The sequence below is a fragment of the Pyrus communis genome, chromosome 10 (assembly GCF_963583255.1).
Source record: "Pyrus communis chromosome 10, drPyrComm1.1, whole genome shotgun sequence".
Taxonomy (NCBI): Eukaryota; Viridiplantae; Streptophyta; class Magnoliopsida; order Rosales; family Rosaceae; genus Pyrus; species Pyrus communis.
The window spans coordinates 15,326,411-15,350,133 of NC_084812.1; the positions used below are offsets into that span (position 1 = coordinate 15,326,411).

General features: G+C 36.6%; 1 protein-coding gene across 1 annotated transcript; it reads left to right on the forward strand.

Annotated features, from left to right (window-relative positions):
• The first annotated feature begins 19,974 nt into the window (after nt 1-19,974).
• LOC137748504 (vesicle-associated protein 1-3-like) lies at nt 19,975-23,482 on the forward strand. The gene is made up of 8 exons (XM_068488665.1): nt 19,975-20,155; nt 20,520-20,590; nt 20,690-20,771; nt 20,982-21,097; nt 21,197-21,358; nt 21,449-21,490; nt 22,839-22,916; nt 23,202-23,482. Exons 1-8 carry the CDS (start codon nt 20,104-20,106, stop codon nt 23,313-23,315), a joined length of 717 nt encoding a protein of 238 aa, XP_068344766.1. The 5' UTR covers nt 19,975-20,103; the 3' UTR covers nt 23,316-23,482.
• Nucleotides 23,483-23,723: the final 241 nt, after the last annotated feature.

Here is a 23,723-nt window from a genome sequence, read left to right on the forward strand (position 1 = left end):
TTGTGGTTGGTTAGTCTTATGATTACAAGAATATCATTTTGTTGTGACACTTGTGAGTCTGGTACAAATACTTGTGGATAACTTTTTCTTTGTTTGAAAAGGAAGTTACTTTATATACAAAAATATTACTTTTATCATATCTTTTTATATCATGTTTGTACTATTTCTCTAATAGAGACGAGACTCACATGCGTTGGTGGGTTCTACCTCTATTAGAAAGATGATACAAATGTATTATAAAATGTGATAAATGTAATATTACTCTTTCAAATAACGGAAAAATAAATGTAGAAAGAATTTTCTATGTGTTGCAGTCATATTTAATATAGGAATGTGATTGTGTAAATCCTAGTATATTTGGAATATCTATAAATATTCTCTAGGGCTAGATATTAACATATTAGAGTTGTAATCCTATTAGGGTAAGAAATTAACATTTGCTACTACTATAAATAAAGGCACAATGAGGTGGAATACCACACACCTCACAATTAAATCTCTCTCTTCTCTCTTCTCTCTTCTCTCTTGCCACCAGCCTCTCCCTCTCTATTCCCTTAGAATAGTTCAGTAAATTAGGCCTACAACAGTTTGATAAATTTTTGGTCGAAAAAGAATTGTGCATGATCTTGAGCATGTTTGCACGTTTACTAATGACTCAAAAGTTTCTCTCTCTATTTATAACTGAGAGATCTAAAGTTGCCTAATTCAATATGGAATTATAGTTAATTTATAACGTGGCTATGTCTTATCTAAAATAGAATATCGTTGTATAGAGAAATGTTTTCATGATTAAATTATATGGGAGGTATTATAAGGAAGAAAACTTACATGAATTGAGTTTAATGTCACGTGGCATTTAGTTCAACTAAAATATTAACATGTGTTGAAAAACTTACACATATTATTATTTCATTGAAACAAAATACCACAATAGCATGAACTCACTTCATGTAAATCATGATTACGTTGTACACTCTGTCTCCCAAAAACCTAAGAAACCTACTCTACAATCCCTTTGCTTGTACTAAGAGCACTTCCAGTGTAGGAAGGCCCCCCAAGGCAACTGCCTATTGTATCCCCTCCAATGAATAGTAATTTCCCTTAATAAACATTAATTGCCTTTTGCATCTCCACCCATAACTGAATAGCCATGGCAATAGGCAATAAAATATTACTATTTTTTACTTTATAAAATAATACAAAATAATTTTATTTGTAATTTTGGATAAGATTTTTAATCGTTCTCGCCACGTGTCATTATCCAAAAAGACAATGCCGTAGTGTCACGTGTCGTTACCTTTTTAGAATCGTTGAGGATAGATTTCTGATAAGATTTCTGATAAGATTTTTAACCAATCACGTCGCGCCACATGTCACAATCTGTTTGCAATATTTGAGGATAGATTTCGATCATATTTTTAACGAATGATGGCATGCCACATGGCATTATCTACAACCTAATCCTTTCTTTTTCCTTCATATAACCCACCATCCATCCTAAGAAATCACACACCAAAATCAAAATCTCTATCCTTATTCATAGTTTCTACTTTCTTCTTACAATGTCTTCTTCGAGGATGTTGTGGGAAATCGATGAGTAAGAGCACGAATTGTTTAAGCAAGGGGAAGAAATGTTCAATCTCCAGGGGGCGAAAATGAGATGGAAGAGGAAGAGGATGAGGAGCGTAAGAGGAGAGATGATGAAGCAAGAAGCCAAAGAGCTTCACATTACCGTCGAGTCATCCAAGCTGTAGCTGAGATCTCCAGGCCTAGCTGTTCCTCAAACATTGATAGAAATAGGCAACGATGAGGTAAAGATCTCTTGGACAATTATTTTGTCCATAATAGTGCATTCCCTGATACATACTTTAGACGTCGTTTTAGAATAGAATGACATTTGTTCAACAAAATTATGATTGCTGCTTGCAACCATGATTCTTACTTTGTCCAAAAGAATGATGCTTTTGGTGTTATGGGTCTCATTTCTGAGCAAAAAAATGCCTTGCGGATGCTTGCATATAGAGCATCTACAGACCAAGTAGATGAAATAGCGAGGATAGGGAAATCAATCATTCTTAAGTCCCTGATGAGGTTTTGCTCCGCAATCGAATTTATCTACACCACAGAGTACCTTCAAAGACCTACAACAATGAACTTGCAAAGGCTTTTGAAGAAGAGTGAGATGCAAGGTTTTCCTGGTATGATTGGAACCATCGACTATATGCACTGGACTTGGAATAACTGTCTAAGTGCATGACAAGGAGCTTATGGGGAGAGAAAATGAGCAAAAAGTATCATTTTGGAAGCGGTGGCATCATTTGATACATGGAATTAGCATGCTTTTTTCGGTGTTCCGGGAGCTCAAAATAACCTCAATGTCCTTGTCCAATCCCTAGTGTTCAGCGATGTCCTGCAAGAAAAAACACCAAGAGTCACGTATTGGGTCAATGGACATAAGTACCATGGACCATACTACCTAGCAGACGACATTTACCCAAGGTGGACATCGTTTGTCAAAACAATGCTACGTTTGCGAAGTGAAAAGGAAAAACACTTCACAAGCTGTCAAGATGGGTGTAGGAAGAATGTGGAGTGTTGTTTTGGTATCCTCCAAGCTCATTCGGTGATTGTTAGGGGTGCCGCCCGATTGTTTGATTTAGAGTCACTTCGATCCATCATGATGACGTGTATCATTCTTCACAACATGATTGTGGAAGATGAGTATGATTATGATGCCGTTGATGAATATGAGTCAGATACGATGAACAATTCCAGAACACAAATATATTATGCTTATGACACCACCGAAGAACCCGTGCAACACGAGCCATTAGAAAGGGATGGACGATACAATGAAAGGCTCATTCAACGATATACTGCAGTTCAATCCTCATACATTTACAAAGCCCAACAAATTGACTTGATAGAGCACCCAACAAATTGAAACAAGCTTAGGAAACTTAAGTTCATTTAGTGTGTTTTTTTTTAAATTTTTTTTTATTTTTTTATTTGGTGTGTTTGTAATTTTAGTTGGTTTGTTTATATAATTTTATTTGGTGTGTTTATGTCCTTTGAATAAAGATTCTCTTAGTTTAAATAAAGTACCAAATTAAATAAATATACTCTTAGTTTAAATATAGTACTAAATTCAATAAATTGGAAATTACATAAAATACTCAATTCAATAAATAAGAAATTACAGCCCAAAGTGAGTGGAAAATTATGGGCTTTGATTAAAAACAAATTCCCTAGTCCGTCGTGAATGGAAAGTCATCACCTAACCAATTTGCGGTGCTAGGACCATCTCCTCTTGCTTTCACTTCTCTTGCACGCCTCCTTCATAATGTCACGATCTTGTTGAGCCCTTCTTTCTTCTTTAAGCTCTTCCCTTTCTTGCCAAAGTAGCTCTCTTTCTCTCTCATTAGCTTGAAATAATCTCTCATCAACTGCAGCTTTTGCCTCATCTCTAACCTTATCAGCCTCAAATTTAGCCATTTCCCACGCCAAAGTCAATTCACCTTGGCGAGCAAGTTCTTCCATATATTTTGCATAATCATTCTTGGAAGCACTTCCTTTTCTCTTTGAAGCCTTCTTACCTTGAGGCCTATTTGGATGACGGGTCAACCTCGACCATTGTTCAGGGGTCGCTTTCGGCACTTGTTCTATGCCGCTTTCATGAACATGCAAGTCATGATCGGGTGTAGAGTGTAAATGGGTGTTGTTCATGACTACTTCAAGACTGATAGACACAACTCTGAATTTAGGACAATCTTTGACAATATTCCAACATTCTCACCGGGTGAATGATTTGTTTTTGTTTTTGGCATTATACCAAGCTTGTGCTTGAAGTGTCTACACAAAGCGGGAGAAGAAATAATTATAATCAAAGTAGCTAATGTAAATTTGGGTATAGTACAAACAAATAAATAATATATTGTTACCTGATCTGCAAAATTTTCCCCACTTCGAATATTACTACTAACTTGTGCCAAGACGTTTCTCCAATGAGTAAACTATTGGATGAGTATTCTCCAACAACTTGAAAGTGATTATTCCGTTCTTTTCCCACCAATTTTCTCAAGAAAATGGGTATGAATATTGCTCCACATTTCTCGCAACTTCATCTCATTACTCGTAATCGGATCATGAGTAACTTCAACCTAACTAGAACACAATGTAACATCTTCAATAAGAGTCCAATTCGTACCTGCATCATTAGTCATTTTATTGGAAATAAAAGTATATAGAAACTTTGAGATAAAGATTGGAATGTGGTTGAAAATATTTGAGAAAATATGAAATTATGATGTAAGGTTGAAGATAATGAGAAGGTATTTAAAGAAAAGTAAAATCAAATATATTTTTTAAAATTTTAAAATTTTTTTTCAGATTTTTTTTATTAATTTTTTACATTTTTTATTAACTTAATTAATTTTTGCCGTTGGATTAAAAAAAAAATTGAAGTCCAGCCTTCCAAATTATGCCACGTGGCACAACAGTAACATATATGATTTTTTTTCTTTTGTTCTTTTTTTTTTTTAATTTTTAAAGGCAAATAACGTGGACCATTGATCTGGAATCCAATGACTGATATTGTGCCACGTCATCTAGTCGTTGGGGGAGGTTTGAAATTTTTTTTTTTTACCATTGGAAATCCAATGGTCCAAAAAAAAAAAAATCCATTGAAATCCAATGGCCAAGAGGGTGCCATGTGCCCCTAGAAACGGTAAAATTTCAGAATTCCAACTGCGAGGCCCATCAACTGAAAAGCTATCAGTGACGCGCCCCTACGCGCACATGTTATGCACGCGCCTGACACAAATTTTTTAATAATGTGGTTGACATCATCTTGACGTCAGCCTTCCATCAGCGTGCCCCCAGGCGCTTGGGCCTTCGATTCGCACCTTCCCTCTCACACGGGCCCCCCTTAGCCTAATCGCCCACATGGGTTGGAGCAAGGAAGGGAGGCAATTGGATTGAAAAGGTCCCTGGTCCACCAGGCATTTGCTACCGCTGGACTTGCTCTAATGGTTTAGACTTGAGGCACATGAAGTCTGAATCAGAGTCATCAAAGCCCATCATAAAGCTACTACGTTTATTGGAAACAACAACTATTACACATTTGCCTTTCCATATAAAGCTTTTTTCACTGGAGTTCAATAAATTTTTCCCAACTGTAATGCAACATGGGAGAGGATTTTCTCCCCTCTTAGTTAATCTCTCTCTTTTTTTCTCTCTTACTTACGATTACGAATAAGTCACATCAATATAGTTTATATTGATTTTTTTATAGACACAATAAAATAAAATAAAATAAAATAAAAATGTGAGAGGAGAAGAAGAAAGGAAATAGAAATAGAAGGGGAGAAAATCTTACTCTATGCAACACACTAACTAACTCATAGCATGTTGCCAAATCTTTTATTTAAACAAGTGTTCTTTGCTAATCTATGAAAGTTTCTCACTCTAACTCACTCTTCATATTGTACATTTTATTTTAAATTAGTATATCTTGAGTTTATCTTATCTTGTAAGGGGTCAAATTTATTTGGGTAAATTACGTTTTACCACTTTAGGTTTGGGTTTTAGGTTTGAGTGCAATTGAAAGCTCATACAACATTTTAAAAACATTTCAATCTCATACTTTACTTAACATTTCATTTCAACTTCACACATCCGTTAAAAATTATGTTAAATGGACCATGACTTTATGACGTAACAACATTAGATTCCATTATTGTACTGACATGGCTGCAAAACTTTTTCCACGTGGCCCAGAAACTAATTTTTTTGTAAATGTTTTAAAAAAATTAAAATTTGTGAGCACCCATCAAATAGACGTAGCATTCGTGTAGTGTTTTTCATGTTTGCATCGCTTTCATGTTATACCCGATATCTTAACGGGTTGTGTCGTGTAAGACTTGTTAAAATGAACTAGTAATATGATCCAATCCGAACTAGACCCATTAATATTAGCAGATAATATAATCTGATCCCTTACCCGTTAAAGAAAATATATTTTAAACTAATAAATAATCAAATGAAAAACATAACTAATACTAAAATTATTACATACGTACCACATTGCCACAATAAATATTACTTCAAAACATAAAAATACATTTGTCTTTCAAGATCACTTAAATAGTAATTAATGTAGAAGTGTGGAGAAAAAAAAATATAAACGCTTTTAATGACAAACTTTAGAAATTTCGTGAACGGCTCAACTTCTCACCAACTTTTTATTTTTTTTTAGATTTTCTTTTTTGAAAACATGATCTTTCAGAGGATGCAGAAAGATGAATGGTTCTGTTGTTGTATTACGTTCAGAGTTTTACCGTTAGTGAAAATATTGCTCAAAGTTTATATAAAGTCTCTAGAAACTATATAATGTCGACATTTTTTTCAGTTAACCGTAAAAATCGGAACGTGTATCAACGATCCGAACCGTTCATTTTTCTACATCCACTAAGAGATCATGTTTTCAAAAAAGAAAATCTGAAAAATAAAATTCGGTGAGAAAAATAAAGTATAAACGACAATCGACGGTTATATAAATCTAAGGTTTATGGATTATGGTGTCGAATTTCGGAGTTGACCCCTTCAGGAAAGTTGTAAAGCTTATCATTACAAGTGATTTTAAATTTATTTTTTTTAAAACATTTTCACACTTCTATAATAATTAATATGAATTTTATTAATTTTGCACTAAAAAACAAAAATCATGAGGGTTTGGAGGGTCTTAAAAATCTAAATAATGATGTAACTATCGTCTACGCATTGATGATACAATCACGAGTATTTATATATTCTTTCACAATTTTCGCACTTGTACATTAATTAATATGAATTTTTATTTATTTTGAACTCCCTTAAAAATACTATTCACAAGGGTTGTAAGGTTCTAAAAGTTCAAATGACAATGTATCAATCTCTGGGGATAAAACATTTATGAGTATGACCTTATGAGAGATAATAATAAACTTTGTTAGATTGTTGACTCCAAAACTGAAAGTATGTCCTTTTGACCATACTAATATTATACTAGTTAATTTGAATTTCGGACAACAGATCAAGTAAAATTTATCCCAATAATGATAATAAGAAACTCTCATAATAAAACCTTTTTTTTTTTTTAACTTACATAAAATATAATAATACATATTTAATGTACAATATATACATTGTGGCTATTGTATTTTGTACCAAGTTTTTTAGTAGTTAACTTTAAAATCATCAAAATAATTTTTTTGATGGGCCTAAAAGGGTTACCCACGGGTTACCAGCATGTAAAACCGTTAAGGACATGCTATTAATGGGTGATCCAATAACGATCTGATTAGTTATCGTGTTGACCCAAAACTTGTTATTTTAGGGTCGTTTTCCTGTCATGTTAACAGGCCGTGTAAAAAATTGTTAGGTCTATCATCAAACCCCGACTAACACCCCCTACCATTTCACTCTATATACACACATCCCCCAACGGGCCCAACTGTCATCCCAAAAATCATTATGGAGATTGTCAAACTCTTGCAAGAAGCATATCAAGTGCTTTTTCAGCATTTAATTACATTTTTACTAAAGATTGGTTCTACAAATATTTTCACCAAAATCGGTTTGAGTCATTGTAGAAACACTTCCAAGCGAGCCATACAATTATTATTTGGCCGTCAGATATAATTCATGTGAAGATACATATTTAATACAATTACCATTTGATTGTCGAAATGATAATTATATAAAACACAATAATTATATTTTAGTTTAATCCGCAGTTTAGTCGTTCCATCTCTCGTCAACATTAGACCGTGTCCAACAGAAGGGGCTATATGTCAGCCTCGTGCAAAGTTATAGTCTTCCAAGAAATTATTTTTAAATGAACAGTGCCAAGCTGTTTTTTAGCCCCCTCAATTACTTATTATTTTTAAGTTTGTTATTTAACTTTATTGGTTAATTGAATTAAACTAGTATATTGAAATACAACATCTTAAATACTAAAACTACAACAACCTAAATTGACACACCCCGACTTGGAATATCTATGAGGATCCCAAATCGAGGCGTGCTGGCTGACACCAAGAAGGTGACGAAGTCATAAAGTGTGATAATGTATAAAATTTGAATACATTAAAATCTTAAAGTGCCTAAGTACACGAGTGCGCGATGAGTGTGTCTGGACCCATTTCACGTGTGATACAGAGCATAGGTATAGTACAGTAAGGTAAGATAATGATTATACCATCAAAAGAAGCCACCTGTACTGGGAAGTGCCACAAATCCTCGTCGATACGGAAACTCTACTGCTAGTACCTAGATGGGTGCATAAATAGAAAATGTGAGTGAGTGATTGAAACAAGGATTTTCAAGATCATTTTCCATTATCAAAGGTAGTAACCCCTCACCGTAAAACCTGTATAGTTTCCCACAAATCATACTATGTAAGAATATGAAATCAAAAGTATACTAATAGTAAACCAGGAAATATACCACTATCCAGCATCTCAGTAGCAATACAAATAATCACGTGCTTAATAAACCATACTAGCATGCAAATTAGAATCACCCATGGTGACCTGTACAACTGTACATATATCACATCAATCAATACTAACACATAAGTCGAAGTCATCTATCATGACCTGTACAACTTATCTGTATCTCATCAATCAATGCTAGTCAATAACTCAATAACATGCTAGGCAAGAACTCATCAGCATGCTAGCCAATAGCTCAATAATATGTTAGCCGATAGCTCAATAATATGCTAGCCAATAGCTCAATAATATGCTAGCCAGTAACTCATTTACCAAATCCTGCACACGAGTCTGAACCACCTAAAGTGGTCTGTACGACAGGTTAGGTGTAAATAAATACGCTCAAGTGCTACGATCACGTGAAGGTTGTGCAAAGTATCGCAAGTCACCTACGAGTCGGAACCACCAAAAGTGGTTTGTACGACAGGCTGGCACCTACCTTGGATCCAAGGTGAGTGTGTGGTGCAGGAGCTGAACGATCACGTGAAGGGTAGGCCCTGGCCACGGGCAGGAGCACTAACACCGAGGTGCAGGTTTATGAACTCTAACATATCTTAATACAATTGTACTCACTACCATCATTACCATCAAAGTGTACATACTTGAATCTTACCTGAGCGTCCGCAACGTCATTTGGCACTTCAAAGCATTCACAATAATTAGATTCAGGTAATATATGTATGAATATGCCATGATACAATCTAAACCCAAACATTTCGTAGTGCTTCCAAATATATATAATATTACTAGATATATAAACATATACACAAATGGCATGAAATGCATAACTGTAACACCCCACTCCTAAACTATTTACTTTCGAGAATAATCATCAGTGATAAGTCCAAATAGACACTAATTAAATTAACTATCACTACTTACCTTTCCTTACCTCAATTTCTTGATTCTTCACATCTTAATTTATGACCAACATTAGTTATACCAAAACCTAAGGTTAAATCTCACATTTTTCACCAATCTCCCTCACATGGCTCAATTCCATAAGCAAGATTATTGTCTCAATTACTTAGTCTCATTTATTGTATAGCTGCATCTAACGTCTCGTTAGACTGCCTACGTACTCTAAACAGGGTTCAAGCCATTCGTAGTTCACACTAGTCCTCTAAAGCATTAACAGAAATTCTATGAAATTCAATTTTGTAAACGTTTGTGGCATTATCAGTCATATATATATGATAAAAGGAAAGGATCCACTCACCAGTATATGGAAGGGTTGTAGCCCCCTAGTCTTGAGTGACTGTGCTCGTCCTCAGGATAGGTCTCACCTATATGCGAAACAACTATATAAACGTCAATTTAATGCACATAACTCAAATAAGAATATTCCATCCAAAAGCAAGCATAGTCCGTTAAAACTAACCTGACGCCGTTAACTGCCGTTATGAATATTCCGTTAAGGTTAACGGAATATTCCCCTTTCTTCTCCGGCTAGTCGCCGAACTTCGTCGTCGTCGCCGGAAACTGAGAAAAACTTTAAAACTTTGTATCTCAATCGTTTTTCATCCATATTTCATGAAATCAGTACCAAATTGAAGCTCACAACGAGTAGAACATTTGCTTACTGTTTGAAACCCCAAAAATGATGGAATATCGTCGGAAAAATCGCGATATTCCGGTCACCTCTACAACTCACTATTCTCGAGCTTCCTGACGTCTAATTTCTTCCAAAATGCTTATCTGAGCTTCGTGAGAGTGTTTTAAAGCTCACTATAACCTTAGAATCCTTTGAAACCTTCATATTTACATATGCATGAACAATACCTCGAACCGGGATCTCGGGTTCTTGGGTTTTTAAGGGTTTCAAGTTCTAAAAATGGTATGGATGTACTCAGGAGCTTGCAAGGAACATGAAATCCACCTTCAAGGTCTCGATTCGTGCAGAAAATGGCTGAATCAAAGGTTGTCTGTATGACTTGTACGGAATATACAGAAAAATCCGAGAGGTAGAAGAGAGAGGGAAGGTCCATAGGTTGGTTTATGTGTGTGTGTGTGTGTGTGTCCTGATGGTAGCCAACCCAAAACAAAAGAAAACAAATCACCCAAAACACCAACTAATGTTTAAGGGAAAAATCGTCATTCCATGCCATCGAAGGTAAATTTCGGGACGGGCTGTCACAACCTACCCATCTTAAGAAAATTTCATCCCCGAAATTTAAACAACAAATACTAACCACTAGTAAACATAAAACAAAAGTGGATATAAATCTCTCATATGGTCCTCCGTCTCCCAAGTAGCCTCTTCCACTGAATGATTCTTCACAAACTTTCATTAAACGCACAATCTTGTTCCTCAGAACCTTTTCTTTCCAGTATAGAATAGTCACTGGCTCCTCGTCGTAAGTCTGATCAGGATTAATTTTCAACGGCTGTGGAGGTAGCACATGTGATGGATCTGAGACAGTGACGAAGCATCGAAACGTGAAATACATCGTGCACTCGAGACAACTCTAGACGTAACTCAGCTACTTCGTCGATCCGCTCAGTGATCATATACGGTTCAATATACCTGGGACTCAATTTCCCTTTTTTCCCTAATCACCTACTTTATAGGTTCGATCAGTGGCATGTCTGTCCGCTAAGCTTTTCTGACGATTCTGGGCCACTTTCAGGTTAGACTTGATTACTTGAATGTTTTGGGTAGTCTCATCCACTATCTCTGGGCCCTCCAAAACTCTTTTGCCTACCTCTGACCAACTCAATGGCGTACGACATAATTTACCATACAATGCCTCGAAATGTGACATACTAAGGCTCGAATGGTAACTATTGTTGTAAGCAAACTTCATCAGATCTAGACGTTTATGCCATGCATCGCCAAACTGCAAAACAGAGGATCTCAGCATATCCTCCAGTGTCTGAATGGTCCTCTCAGATTGCCCGTCTATTTGAGGAAGATATGATGTACTATACAGTAATCTCGAACCAATAGCTTCTTGAAATGCTGTCCAGAATTTAGAAGTAGATCTCAGATCTCGATCAGAGATGATGCTGACTGGTACACCATGGTATTTAATGATCTTCGACACAAAAAGCTTAGCTAACCGTTTCAGGGAAAACTTCTCTTGAACTGGAATAAAATGCGCGGACTTGGTGAGCCGATCAACCATTACCCAAACGCCATCATAACCATTCTGTGTACGGGGAAGCTTATACAAAAAATCGATGGTAATATTTTCCCATTTCCACTACAGAACGGGAAGTGGCTGCATCCGTCCAAATGGCTTCTTTCTCTCGGCTTTAACCTGCTGGCATACAATACATCTGCTAACATACTTTCCAATCTCTCTTTTCATACCCAGCCGATAGTAAAATGGTCGTATGGTATGATACATTTTAGTGCTCCCCGGATGCATAGCATATGCTGATACGTGTGCTTCATCCAAAATATCCCTCTTTAACTCCGCATTGTTTGGTACAAACATTCTACCTTCTAGCAAGAGTATGCCATCTGATTCTCGAATCTGAAGGTCTTTCTTTTTCCCCTCATTTCTTAGCCGAATCAGCTCTTGAGTTTCATTGTCATCCATCTGTGCCTTGAGTATACGATCAATCAAAATTGGCCTGACTTGAAAGTGAGCAAGTAAGGCTTTCTCTTGAGCTTCCACTTCTAACTTCACTCCGATCGACCTCAAATCAGCAAGAAGAGGAACACGACTTGCGTAAAAAGCATCAATTCTGCCTTGAGATTTCCGACTAAGTGCATCAGCCACCATATTTGCACGTCCCAGGTAATACTCGATCGTGCAGTTGTAATCACTTAGCAGCTCTATCCACCTCCACTAGTGAAGGTTCAAATCCCGCTGAGTAAAGAAGTACTGGAAACTCTTGTGATCTGTGAAGATCCTACATCTCTCACCATAAAGATAGTGTCTCCAAATCTTCAATGCAAACACGATCGCCGCCAGCTCAAGATCGTGAGTAGGATAGTTCATCTCATGAGGCTTCAATTGTCTCGAAGCATAAGCAATAACCCTGCTGTGTTGCATTAGTATGCAGCCCAAACCATTCAACGATGCATCACTGTAGATCTCAAAGTTACCACTATCATTTGGAAGAGCTAATATCGGTGCATGAGTGAGACAGTACTTCAATTGTTGAAAACTTTGCTCGCAACTATCGTCTCACTCGAATCTAACGTTCTTCCTAGTTAGCCTCGTAAGTGGTAATGCAATAACGAAAAATCTTGAACAAACCGTTTATAATAGCCTACCAGACCAAGGAAACTCCATACTTCAGAGACGGTTCGTGGTTGTTCCCAATTTTCCACTGCTACAATTTTTTGGGAATCCACCTGAATACCTTGAGCTGAGATAACATGTCCCAAGAACGCTACTTGATCTAACCAAAACTGACATTTACTGAATTTAGCGTATAACCGATACTCCCTCAGTTTTTCAACACTAAAGTAAGATGTCTCACATGATCTGCTTTGGATTTGGAATAAATCATAATGTCATCGATAAAAACAATGATAAACCTGTTCAAGTACTGCTTAAATACCCGGTTCATCAAATCCATAAAAGCAGCAGGTATGTTAGTTAACCCGAAAGACATCACTAAAAACTCATAATGACCATAACGGGTTCTAAACGCCGTCTTAGGGACATCATCACTCTTAATCTTCAGCTGATAGCCAGACCTTAAATCGATCTTCGAAAACACGCAAGCTCCTAGTAGCTGATCAAACAAATCGTCAATACGTGGAAACGGATAACGGTTCTTAATCGTCACCCTATTCAGCTGTCAGTAGTCAATACACAGCCTTAAGGTACCATTCTTCTTTCGCACGAACAAGACTGGAGCTTCCCAAGGCAAAGTACTAGGTTGTATAAAGCCTTTATCTAATAACTCTTGCAACTCAATTTTCAACTCTCTCAACTCAGCAGGAGCCATCTGATAGGGAGTCAAGGATATAGGGTCTGTACTTAGCAATAGGTCGATAGCGAACTCTACGTCACGATCTATCGACAATCCAGGTAAATCATCCGGAAACACGTCAGGAAAATGCCTAACCACTTTCACATCATCCTCACTACTAGGAGTAACATCATTCAACACCACATGAGCTAAAAACCCCTGGCAACCTTTCGATAACAACCTTTTTGACCTCAAATCTACACATTTCTTCCACAAAATAACTTCATTTTAATTCTAAGGACAAGTGCCAAAATGATTTTCTAAAATATCGTCAAGATCACAAAACTGCACAAAACTGAAGAAAAACAAACATATTTTCCATATTCGACGAGGTGGCGAGATTCGAACATTAGGTACAAAACCAAGAATGTTCACATCACGCGTGTGATGAACACAATACTGCCCAACTTATGCTCTGATACCAAATTGACTCACCCCAACCCAGAATATCCATTAGGACCCAAAATCGAGGCGTGCTGGCCGACACCAGGAAGGTGACGAAGCCATAAAGTGTGATAATGTATAAAATGTGAATACATAAAAATCTTAAAGTTCCTAAGTACACGAATGCACGGTAAGCGGGTCTGGACCCATTTCACGTGTGATACAGAGCATAGGTATAACACAGTAAGGTAAGATAATGATTATACCGTCAACAGAAGCCACATGTACTGGGAAGTGCCACAAATCCTCATCGATACAAAAACTCTGCTGGGTACCTATAGGGGTGCATAAATAGAAAATGTGAGTGAGTGATCGAAACAAGGATTTTCAAGATCATTTTCCATTATCAAAGGTAGTAACCCCTCGCTGTAAAACCTGTATAGTTTCCAACAAATCATACTACGTAAGAGTATGAAATCAAAAGTATACTAATAGTAAACCAGGAAATATACCACTATCCAGCATCTCAGTAGCAATACAAATAATCACGTGCTTAATAAACCATACTAGCATGCAAATCAAAATCGCCTATGGTGACCTTCACAACTGTACACATATCACATCAATCAATACTAACACATAAGTCGGAGTCACCTATTGTGAATTGTACGACTTATCCGTATCTCATCAATCAATGCTAGTCAATAGCTCAATAAAATGCTAGCCAATAACTCATTAACATGCTAGCCAATAGCTTAATAATATGCTAGCCCATAGCTCAATAATATGCTAGCCAATAGCTCAATAATATGCTAGCCAATAGCTCATCTACCAAATCCTGCACACAAGTCGGAACCACCTAAAGTGGTCTGTACAACAGGTTGAGTGTAAATAAATATGCTCAAGTGCTACAATCACGTGTAGGCTGTGCAAAGTATTGCAAGTTACCTACGAGTCGGAACCACCTAAAGTGGTCTGTACGATAGGCTAGCACCTACATTGGATCCAAGGTGAGCGTGTGGTGCGGGAGCTGAATGATCACATAAAGGCTAGGCCCTGGCCACGGGCGGGAGCACTAACACCGAGGTGCAGGTTTATGAGCTCTAACATATCTCAATACAATCGTACTCATTACCATCATTACCATCAAAGTGTACATACTTGAATCTTACCTGAGCGTCCACAACGTCATTTGGCACTTCAAAGCATTCACAATAATTAGATTCAAGTAATATATGTATGAATATGCCATGATACAATCTAAACCCAAACATTTCGTAGTGCTTCCAAATATATATAATATTACCAGATATATAAACATATACACAAATGGCATGAAATGCATAATTGTAACACCCCACTCCCGAACTATTTACTTTCGAGAATAATCATCAGTGATACATCCAAATAGACACTAATTAAATTAACTATCACTAATTACCTTTCCTTACCTCAATTTCTTGATTCTTCACATCTTAATTTATGACCAACATTAGTTATACCAAAACCTAAGGTTAAATCTCACATTTTTCACCAATCTCCCTCACACTGCTCAATTCTAGAAGCAAGGCTATTGTCTCAATTATTTAGTCTTGTTTATTGTATGGTTGCATCTAACGTCTCGTTAGACTGCCTACGTACCCTAAGCAGGGATCAAACCATTCGTAGTTCACACTAGTCCTCCAACGCATTAACATAAATTATATGAAATTCAATTTTGTAAACGGTTGTGGAATTATCAGTCATATATATACGATAAAAGGAAAAGACCTACACATTGGTATATGGAAGGGTTATAACCCCCTAGCCTCGAGTGACTGCGCTCGTCCTCAGGATAGGTCTCACCTATATGCGAAACAATTATATAAACGTCAATTTAACGCACATAACCCAAAACTAGGTAATAACTTCTCCTACATTGCTCAAATGGGGTGTTTGAATATACCAACGTGATCTACTCACCTCACGAACATCCCCATATTTTTAAAATAATTTTCTGACCACCCAAGCGGAATATTCCCATTTCTTCTCTAGCTAGTCGCCTGACTCCGTTGCTGTTGCCGGAAACTAGGAAAAACTTTAAACCTTTATATCTTAGTCGTTTTTCATCCAAATTTCATGAAATTAGTACCAAATTGAAGCTCACAACGAGTAGAACATTCGCTTACTGTTTGAAACCCCAAAAATGATGGAATATCATCGGAAAAATCGCGATATTCCGGTCACCTCTACAACTCACTATTCTCGAGTTTCCTGACGTCCAATTTCTTCCAAAATGCTTCTTCGAGCTTCGTGAGAGTGTCTTAAAGCTCACTATAACCTTAGAATCCTCTGAAACCTTAGTATTTACATATGTATGAACAGTACCTCGAACTGGGATCTCGGGTTCTCGGGTTTTTAAGGGTTTCAAGTTCTAAAAATGGTATGGATGTACTCAAGAGCTTGCAAGGAACATGAAATCCACCTTCAAGGTCTCGATTTGTGCAAAAAATGGCTAAATCAAAGGTTGTCCGTACAACTTGTACGAAATTTATAGAAAAATCCGAGAGGGAGAAGAGAGAGGAAGGGTCCATGTGTTGGTTTAGGTGTGTGTGTGTGTGTCCTGATGGCAGCCAACCCAAAACAAAAGAAAACAAATCACCCAAAACACTAACGAACGTCCAAGGGCAAAATCGTCATTCAACGCCATCGAAGGTAAATTTCAGGACGGGCTGTCACATAACTAAAATGAGAGGGGTGTGTATGAAAAAGTGTTTGAGGTGAATAGAATGTGAAGAATTGAAATAAAATGATATAAGATAGCATGAAAGGGTGAAACTGATGTGAGAAATGGTGCAGAAATAACTTAGGTATTTATAGAATTTTATTTTATTTTAAATTTCGTCCTAAATTTTTTTTTCAAAATCCAATGGTTACATGACGTCATGTGACCATTGCTTTCGACAGATTGGGCCCCTCAAACGAGCTGGCTAGCTGGCTAAAGATGCCTAGACCACTAGTAATCTGGCTGGATTTTGGCCTAGTGGGTCCCAAGGTATTTTGGCCTAGACCTCCATTGGATATGAATTTTGTGTCAAAAAGGGGTATCTTTTTGCCTATGGCTCTATGGCCGACCCTGTCCAATTGAATGAGCTATGTTAACCTCCGTCCAAATTATAGCCCTGTAAGAAATTATTTTTAATGAATAGTGCTAGACAATATTTATATACGATCTCCAACTGAAGTTGGCTATTTTTTAGCCCCCTCAATAATTTATTATTTTAAGTTTGTTTTAATTTTATTGGTTAATTGAATTAAACTGTTATATTAAAATAAGGTTTTCAAACATATTTTGAGGGCCACTTGTCGCTAAATGAATAAGCTTTCGAATATATTTTGAGTGCCACTTGAATATGTGGCTATTTGAAAATTATTGAAAAAATTAAAGGAAAGATTATTAGAAGAGGTAAGAGAGGGGTGTGTATGAAAAGAGTGTTTGAGGTGAATAGAATGTGAAGAATTGAAATAAAATGAGGGTAATATAATATGGAAGGGTGAAAAAATGTGAGAGATGGCGTAGAAATGTGTTAGGTATTTATAGAAAAAAATTAGAATTATTAATTTTTTTTTATTTTGTCTTAAAAAAAATCTAGCTCGGCCCAACTGAAATGGCTAGCTGGATGGCTAAAGATAGCCAACCCGCTAGCCATGGCTGGATTTTGGCCTGGTGGGTTCCAAGATTTTTTGGCCTAAACCTCTACGGGAGATGAGTTTTGTGTCAAAAAGGCTATCTTTAGGCCTATGACCCTATGATCGGTTCCGTTGGAAATGGCCTTAGGCCATCTCCAACCGAATGAGGGCCAAATGACTTGTTTTAGCCCTTTGGGCCTCCAAGAAATTAATATTTAATGAACATTGCATGATCATATTTATTATCATTTCCAACCGAGGGCCAAAGGACCATGGAGCCAAACATAATTTATTATTTAAATTTAAAAACTACAACAACTTAAATTTAAAAACTACAACAACTTAAATTTAAAAACTACAAATTAAATTTAAAAACTACAACAACTTAAATTTATAGGAAAAAATGAGAATTTTTCAATATTTTTTAAAAAAATTTTGACTGAAAAAAAAAATTCAAATCCAGTGATAACTAATGTCAGCACGACGTCAGCTAGCCGTTGGATTTGAATTTTTTGGGGCTATAAATAGGGTGGATATTTGGCTATAATTCACAAACCTTTGAATTCAATCTCTTTCAATTCAAGTTTCCAATGAATTCCAACATTGGATCCTCTTCGGATTCCAACTGGGGGTCTTCATCCAATTCCGAATTGGAAGAAAAATGAGTGCAGATGAGACGAGAAGATATAGAGTCTGGTAAAGAAGATGAAGTATGGTGCAACACACAATATGGGGCAGCCATGATGTGTCAGCCAATTGAGGAACAACCTCAATGGGGTGGCTCTATTGCTGGTCGCTCTTACAAACCACGAAACAGAGCGATGACGCATGCCAATTTAATGAATAACTACTTTAGCCCCAACTCGGTGTACACAGAAGAGGATTTTCAGACGTTGCTTCCGGATAAGGCGTCATGTCTTTGAGTATTTACTTCATGATGTCCAGCAAGTCAATTCATACTTTCGACAAAAGTTGGACAAAGCAGGCTGCCCTAGTTTCTCACTTTATCAAAAGGTTACTGTTGCACTACGAATGATCACCTATAGCTCCCTAACTGATTCGATGGATGAAACATATGGTATGTCTGAGTTTACATGCCTTGATACTCTTGCTGAATTTTGTAACACAATTGTTCAGCTTTATAAAGAGGAATACCTTTGCGAACCAAATCAAGAAGATCTGGATCGGCTCATTCGCAAAGCTGAAGACATTACAATTCTTGGGCATTCACCCCTCTTCAATAACCTGACGGAAGGTAAAATCACCTCAACTTGATTACTACATCAACGAGTATCAGTACAATAAGGGGTATTACTTGGTAGATGACATCTACCCAAAGTGGGCAACACTTGTCCAAGCAATTCCAAACCCTGCGAATGACGCCGAAAAGTGGTTTACCTTACAACAAGAGGCATATCGGAAAGACGTTGAGAGAGCTTTCGGTATTTTACAAGCATAGTGGAAGATCATCAAGGAAACGGCAAGAGGGTGGAGTCGAGAAAATTTAGACTCCGTCATGATGTCTTGCATCATATTACACAACATGATTGTGGAGGATGAGCGAGATGGGTATATTGATGGAGAGTCTAATGACGACCAAAAGGATCCAAATAGGTCAAGAAGGGCTCGTGCAAAAATATATGATGGGCCTAATTTTCCTTTGAATCCAAGAACTGATAGTATCTATTTAAATGAGTAGATGAGGCACTATATGATACGTTCCCGTGCCACAAACAAGTACCTACAATAGGATCTTGTTGCACATATTTGGGACAAAAGAAGCATGGAGTAGGCGTTTAAGTTTTATGTTGTTAAATGTTTTTAAAAATGTTGTTTAAGTTTCATGTTGTTAAATGTTTTTTTTAATGTTGTATAATTTTTATGTTGTTTAATGTTATTTAATGTTGTTTCATGTTACTTAATGTTATTTAATGTTGTTTAATAGCTTAAGAAGTTATAGGAAAAAAATAGAATTAAATTTTTTTAAAAAAAAAATAAAAAATAAAAAAAATCAAATATAACGGCTAGCTGACGTCAGTTAGCAGTTGCATTCAAATTTATGGCTTGGCCCGAGGCTAGCTAACTAATTGGGTTGGGCCAGCTGGTTGCCCTATGGTCCTTTTTTGTCCTGTGGGGCCATGAGTCCTTTGGCCTAGCCCTCGGTTGGAGACGATTTTCGGGCTATTTTCGGCTCTCTAACCCTTTAGACCTTTCGGTTGGAGATGGTCGTAGAAATCTCTAAATCAGGCCTGGAAATAATGAAAATAAGTATATCCTAATACCTAATATAACAAGAATTCACCAGTTGAACATCACAGCTATCCTATCCACCGTTGGATTCAGATTGACTCATTCAGATCGACGGTGAAACTTATCACAGCTAATCGACCCACCTGTGACGATATCTCTCTCCATATTTTTTGAATCACGGAAACTGTTTCTTCTGCTATTTCTTCTTCCCATCTCTCTTTTCTCCTCCTCGCTCGGATCATATAATTTCACATATCCTAATTTTTTAATTCAATTTTTCGTTTGAAATATCAAGAAAAAAAACTAGCATTTGATTGGATTCGCGGCAATGAATACCGGAGATCTTCTTAGCATTCAGCCCTTGGAGCTCAAATTCCCATGTAAGTTTTTTTCTTTTCTTTTCTTTCAGAAGAACATTTTCTGTTTGGTTAGCAAGAAAATGTAGGAAAATTGAGGGACAAGTAATTTAGAATGCCGTGTTGGGTTTTACTGGAATTGGAATGGTGCACTTTAAATTATGCAAAATAATTATAAGGATGGGTTTAATTGTGCATACGATTACGAATTTAATATTTTGATTACCAGAAAATTAGAAACTGACTTTGATTTAGCTTTGTAATGGTTAATTGTTATGTTTAGGGAGTGATTGATTCAAACGGGATGTTAATGTGATTTTTGTATTGGGAAAATTGTCCAATTTTGTTAATTTTATTTTTGTGGGTTTGTTTTCTTGTGGTGTAAAAGTTGAAGTGAAGAAACACAGTTCATGTTCCTTGCAATTGACCAACAAAACAGCTAATTATGTGGCCTTCAAGGTAATTTTTCGGTTCCCCTTAAATTTGGATATCGAATTGGTCTGAACATATGAGGTATGGACTTGTAATGCTTACTGTTTGAATATTGTGATTGAATAGGTTAAAACAACCAATCCGAAAAAATACTGTGTCCGGCCCAATGCTGGTGTTGTTTTGCCCGGAACTACATGCGATGTTACAGGTGAATTATTCAATTGATTTGAAGAGTATTTGGTTCTTTAGCTTATCTGATATCTTAATCTTTTATTTCATGGTTCAAAGTTAAACTCTGAGTAATTGTTCTAGATTATATTCATTTCTTTGCTTTCATTGTTTTCGTTGTTAACGTTATGCTCAATTATTATTTCTCAAATTTCCTCGATTGTTCCTGATTTAAATTTGACTTTTGTAGTTACAATGCAAGCCCAAAAAGAGGCTCCGCCAGACATGCAGTGCAAGGACAAATTTCTCCTTCAAAGTGTTGTTGCACCAGAAGGTGCAACTATGAAAGACATGACTCCTGAAATGGTTGGATGATGCTCCTAACACGTATTATGTTTCCTGCGAAGAGGTTCTGTTTTGGGTTTTGTTTTATTCACTTTAATCTTTTTGTGAATTTGTCTATAGTTCAATAAGGAGGATGGTAAAGTTGTGGAAGAGTTCAAATTGCGGGTAATCTACTTTCCTGCCAATCCCCCATCACCTGTCCCTGAAGGATCCGACGAGGGCTCTTCTCCAAAGGCTTCAGTCGTTGATAATGGAAATCAAAACTCTTCCTTGTTTGATGCTGTAAGGGTTTCTCTTTTGCAAGCTTTCAGGGAAGTTTGAAAACTCATTGAATGTGTGGAATACTCATTATCATTTTACTTGGAAAATTAGGTATCAAGGTCTCTTGAGGAACCAAAAGAGAAGTCGTCAGAGGTCAGATGTCCTTACTATTAGATTTCACAAATATAGTTGCTTTTGAGTTACATAGGAAATTTATCTCGGGAATTGACACATTATGTTTCATTCTCTTGCATTTAATTTAATCTACCTGAATGGGGTGCTAAAATCTTGAATTTGGTGAAAGGGGTTACTTTAGGTTCTTTAATGTTTTCATTTTCTCTACAGTAAACTTATTGCGCAACTGTAGACAGTTGAAAGAATGTATCATAGAATGTCATTGCTAAAATATATTCACCAATAGTGCGAGTCGCATCATAGTGGTTAAGTTTGTTTCGAAACATGCCTGACATACCAAATTCATGAATATATTGAATGACAGTATACATGGAGGTTAGTAAAAGTCATTAAAGATTGTGATTTCCAAGTTTTGGTTCATTTTGTATGGCTTTGGTGGTGACGGCGGCAACATTCAACAATATTTAGAAACTAATAGGTAGTCTGAAGTATTTTCTTGACTTTGTTGTGATGGAGGCTTGGTTAGGTTTTTTTTTAGTGTAAAGTTCACTTTTATTTAATTGGAACCAATGTCATAAACTTCACTTTAATGACAGCGCATGAAACAAAAGCATTTTCGAAAACGTTAGGAGGGAGGAAGTGGAAGGATTGTGGGATAGAGTTCGATTTTGGGCTTCTTTTGGGATTTCAGTTTCCCTGGAATTTCAGGATATATCACTTCTTCCTCATTCATGCGGATTGGTGGGCAGCAATCTCTTAAACTTGCTTTTATTAGCATAGCTGTTTTGTAATAATTACTCAGGTTTATAGGACATTGTTTTCTTCCTTGGTTATGGATCTTGTATTCGATCCAGTGGACAGCATGTGCACTACTTCTTGTACTTTCAATGTATACTTGATAATAAAATCTGCGTTTCTCATAAAAAAGGACAGTGCATGTGGTTTATTATTACATGTTAATTACTACATAAGGTTTTTGTCTACGCCTCACTACCATTCTAGTTCATTTTCTGCTTGCACGATTCTTCTATGGAGCTTCTATTTGTTTTTTGACTAACAAATCCAGAGCAGATTAAGAGTTACTTAGTCCTGTTAATTTTCTTATTTTTGCATACTTCTTTTTCTCGTTATTAGAAGACCCTGTCGAGAAGTTCTGAGGACAGGGACAGAAAAGTGAACTAAAATTATTTTATTTTTAAGAATTTAAGGGGTAAAATGATATTATGAATTGAATGGGCGTGTGGAGCAAACTTGTGTGCAAATTGAATTACTGGCTGGTCCACCCTACATTGACCACCAGGTACAGAATTACGAATAATCCCTTCAGATTACCTTGCTTAAGTTTCTTTGTATATCTTTTCCTCAGGCATGGTCCATGATTTCCAAGTTAACTGAAGAGAAGACTGCCGCTTTTCAACAAACTCAGAAGCTACGCCACGAACTGGTATTGTTTAATTCTTCGTTTCTTACGTACATCTAAGCCTCATGCTTTTGATTGTCCCTATGCTAACGGTTCTACTAGTGTGTATCCCCATTTAACTTCATCAGCTGTCAATCTTTGTAGCAAAAATCCTCGAAAAATAAACTGTCCTTTTTATGAATTGTTTTGTTGTTTCTATTTATATTGTTGGGTGTTTGATGCTTCAGTTCCCCTTTATCGGAGTTTATTTTCATGTTTGTTTTCGTTTATTTCCTTTTGGCAATAAGAGAAAATTTTGAATTTGAGCAGGATGTGTTGAGAAAAGAAATTAGCAAAAATAGCAGTGGCGGATTTTCGTTGTTGTTTGTGGTGCTGTTCGGTCTTCTGGGCATCTTGGTTGGCTACTTCATCAACAAAACATAGAGAAGCTGAACCGTCGATTAATTAGTTGGATGCTGGCATAATCCTGTGGTGCTCCGCAGTTTTCAGAAACGTTTTAGGGACTCTTAAACTGTAATGTAAAAATTTAGTCTTGATTAATTTGGCACTGTTTTTGGGCAAATCTCCTTTATGTATTAAAGTTGGACGATGACGACACATCATTTAGTTTGCAAATTTTGTCTACAAATTTAGTTTCCTTAGCATTACCTCGAATATATTGGGTTTCACTTTACATGATGGGATGAGGCATCTTTAGTGACCCAAATCTTATCAAGTTGGCCTCAAATGTAGGGATAAACGCTCTTAATTTGCTCGTAGGCACATATGCAAGTGCTGATACCAGTCATTTCTTTAAAAGACCTTAATTCTAACTTCAGCAGACACAATAAG

Coding starts and splice junctions, on each gene's coding strand:
- LOC137748504 (XM_068488665.1), top strand. CDS start 20,104: ATGAATACCGGAGATCTTCTTAGCATTCAGCCCTTGGAGCTCAAATTC. Junction 21,098..21,196: donor AAGACATGACTCCTGAAATG/GTTGGATGATGC, acceptor ATTTGTCTATAG/TTCAATAAGGAGGATGGTAA. Junction 22,917..23,201: donor AGAAGCTACGCCACGAACTG/GTATTGTTTAAT, acceptor GAATTTGAGCAG/GATGTGTTGAGAAAAGAAAT.